At 37.5% G+C, this 2,159-nt stretch overlaps 1 protein-coding gene across 1 annotated transcript in view; it reads right to left on the bottom strand.

The window, feature by feature from the left end:
- Positions 1-318: 318 nt before the first annotated feature.
- zgc:113263 (uncharacterized protein LOC503753 homolog) overlaps positions 319-2,159 on the bottom strand; it is a 15,796-nt gene continuing 13,955 nt past the window's right edge. Inside the window, exon 18 of the mRNA XM_037696017.1 lies at positions 319-709. Coding sequence (XP_037551945.1) covers positions 702-709 — 8 coding nt within the window. The 3' untranslated portion in view covers positions 319-701. The remainder of the gene's footprint in view (positions 710-2,159) is intronic.

Raw genomic sequence — 2,159 nt, 5'->3', positions numbered from 1 at the left:
TCAGGATTCTTTTAATGAATATGAAAAAAACGACGACACGTTTGTGGCACAGATGCACTTCGACAGGTTTTTAAACTGAACACTGAAAGAAAAGTATAAAACGTCATAGTACACGCACGTAAATTTAAATTATTGAAATTCTTGACAAAAGTTAACAGACACTTTATAACAGAAGGAATAATTTAAATAATTTGACTTTAAACACAGATTCTTATAAACAAGTGCAAATGCGTACAGCTTAACAAGATAAAATTAAAATGAACAAAACGACAACAAGGCAACAATTACAGTAAACGAGGGCCTTGTTTGTATTTCTACTCACATGTGCTTTGAATCGGTCACTTTAAGTTCAAGTAAAAATGTTTGACTACAAAAGAAACGTTCTCGTTGAGCTTTGTTTGACTTTCACTCGTTTATTTTTGCTCCTGAGCGTCCCGAGTCGTGGCTCTGTTCTTAATCATCCCAGGACACTCCGGAGGACGGACACACACACACACACACACACACACACACTGGAGATCAGACTGAAGTACGTCTGCATCTCTAAAGAATGTAAAAGTATTTCAGTATTTACAAGGAGCTCAAACAGCCCCCGTTCCCTTTCGGGTACAGCAGTAAATATTGCGACTTTAACTCCTTCGTTCGTCTGAATGATCCTCGCTTGCTCGCCGGCTGCTGAGTCGTCGTGAAGACGAGCGACTTTACGACTCTGCATCAGAAAAAAACACGACAAATTGTTCAGAAACCAAAACATGAACGGTATTTAAATGAAAACATCTTAAAATAAGAGACCTAGCATGCCCGTGTGTTAAACTAAGATGAGATATTTTGCTAACAGACCGACACAGTTGACTTGAAGCTTTACACCGAGACGTTGTGTTATCTGTTAGTGCTCAGTGTGTTGTACACATTCCTAACTACCGGTACTACAACACTAAACTTTAACTTAGTAGCTGTAAAACTGACAAACTTTGCATCTTTTTTTTTGTATGTAGTTGGCTGTAGAAGCCATTTTACATCACATTAATCCTTTGTACGGGCTAACACACACACACACACACACAAACACACACACAAGCAGAAACACACAGTCTTGGGCAAAAGTATTACCCGAATTTCGCCTTTTAGTGACAGGTGATAAAAACCTTGTTTGACTCTACGCAGCAGTGTTAATTTTTCCTAAAGATCTGAACCAGGGGTGCCCAAACTTTTTCAGCAGGGGAGCTATTTTTAAAATCACCAAGTCAAAGTGATCTACTGTCATCATAAGGCCCTGTTTACACGAGAACAACCTCTGGAAACTATTGTTTTTTCTCTCAATGTTTATTGTATAAATGAAAAATGAGCTAGTTTACACAAAAACGCTATAGTTTCCATGATAGGCGGGTTGCCAGATAAGAAATTATGAACTATAGTACTGTCACTTTAAAATGATAGTATTTGACCTAAACTGTCATATGTGCTGAGTAACGGTATTCTAGGATTCAATTCAGTTCAGTTTATTTATATAGCGGCTGCCAAGTCACAACAGACGTCATCTCAGGGCACTGAACAGAAACATCCACATATTCAAAATAATAAGTGAACACTATTTATCTGAGGAGCAGACTGCTTTGTATTTAACTCCATCGTAGAACTCTCATCTCATCAAGATGAGGTGTGTGCTGTGTTAGTTGAACATGTGCACAGAAAAGGAGGGGGTAAATAAGACAATTTAAATTTATCTGGCAACACTGATGGGCATCCATTGTGCATGCAGCGTTTGCATGACTGTTACGTTTAAACTGGTGAATACACTAACTTCTTTTTGGAACTGGATTATATTAGTTTAGCTCCTACATGCTGAAAAAAGGTGAGTAGCACAAAACACTATGATCTCTGTCATTTATTATAACTGTTGTTAGTGCAGAAAAACTTTTGACTGCAGCCACCTGTAGTGTGCATGTGCGACTTTACACTTGGAGCATTTCATACCTCCGTGGGGGAGTTCCCCTAAAAATCTCCAGAGACCTGAATTCAGAAGCCTTCGGTTTCAGAGAGAATGAGGGCTATTGTCATAGAATAGTAATAGTATATAATATATAATAGTAATATATATATATATATATATGTTATCTATCTATCTATCTATCTATCTATCTATCTATCTATCTATCTAT

Source organism: Nematolebias whitei, chromosome 22, assembly GCF_014905685.2.
Source record: "Nematolebias whitei isolate Nwh7 chromosome 22, NemWhi1, whole genome shotgun sequence".
In the NCBI taxonomy this organism is placed as follows: domain Eukaryota; kingdom Metazoa; phylum Chordata; class Actinopteri; order Cyprinodontiformes; family Rivulidae; genus Nematolebias; species Nematolebias whitei.
Note: the sequence above shows the minus strand (reverse complement) of the source record. Positions and strands in the feature narration are given on the sequence as shown.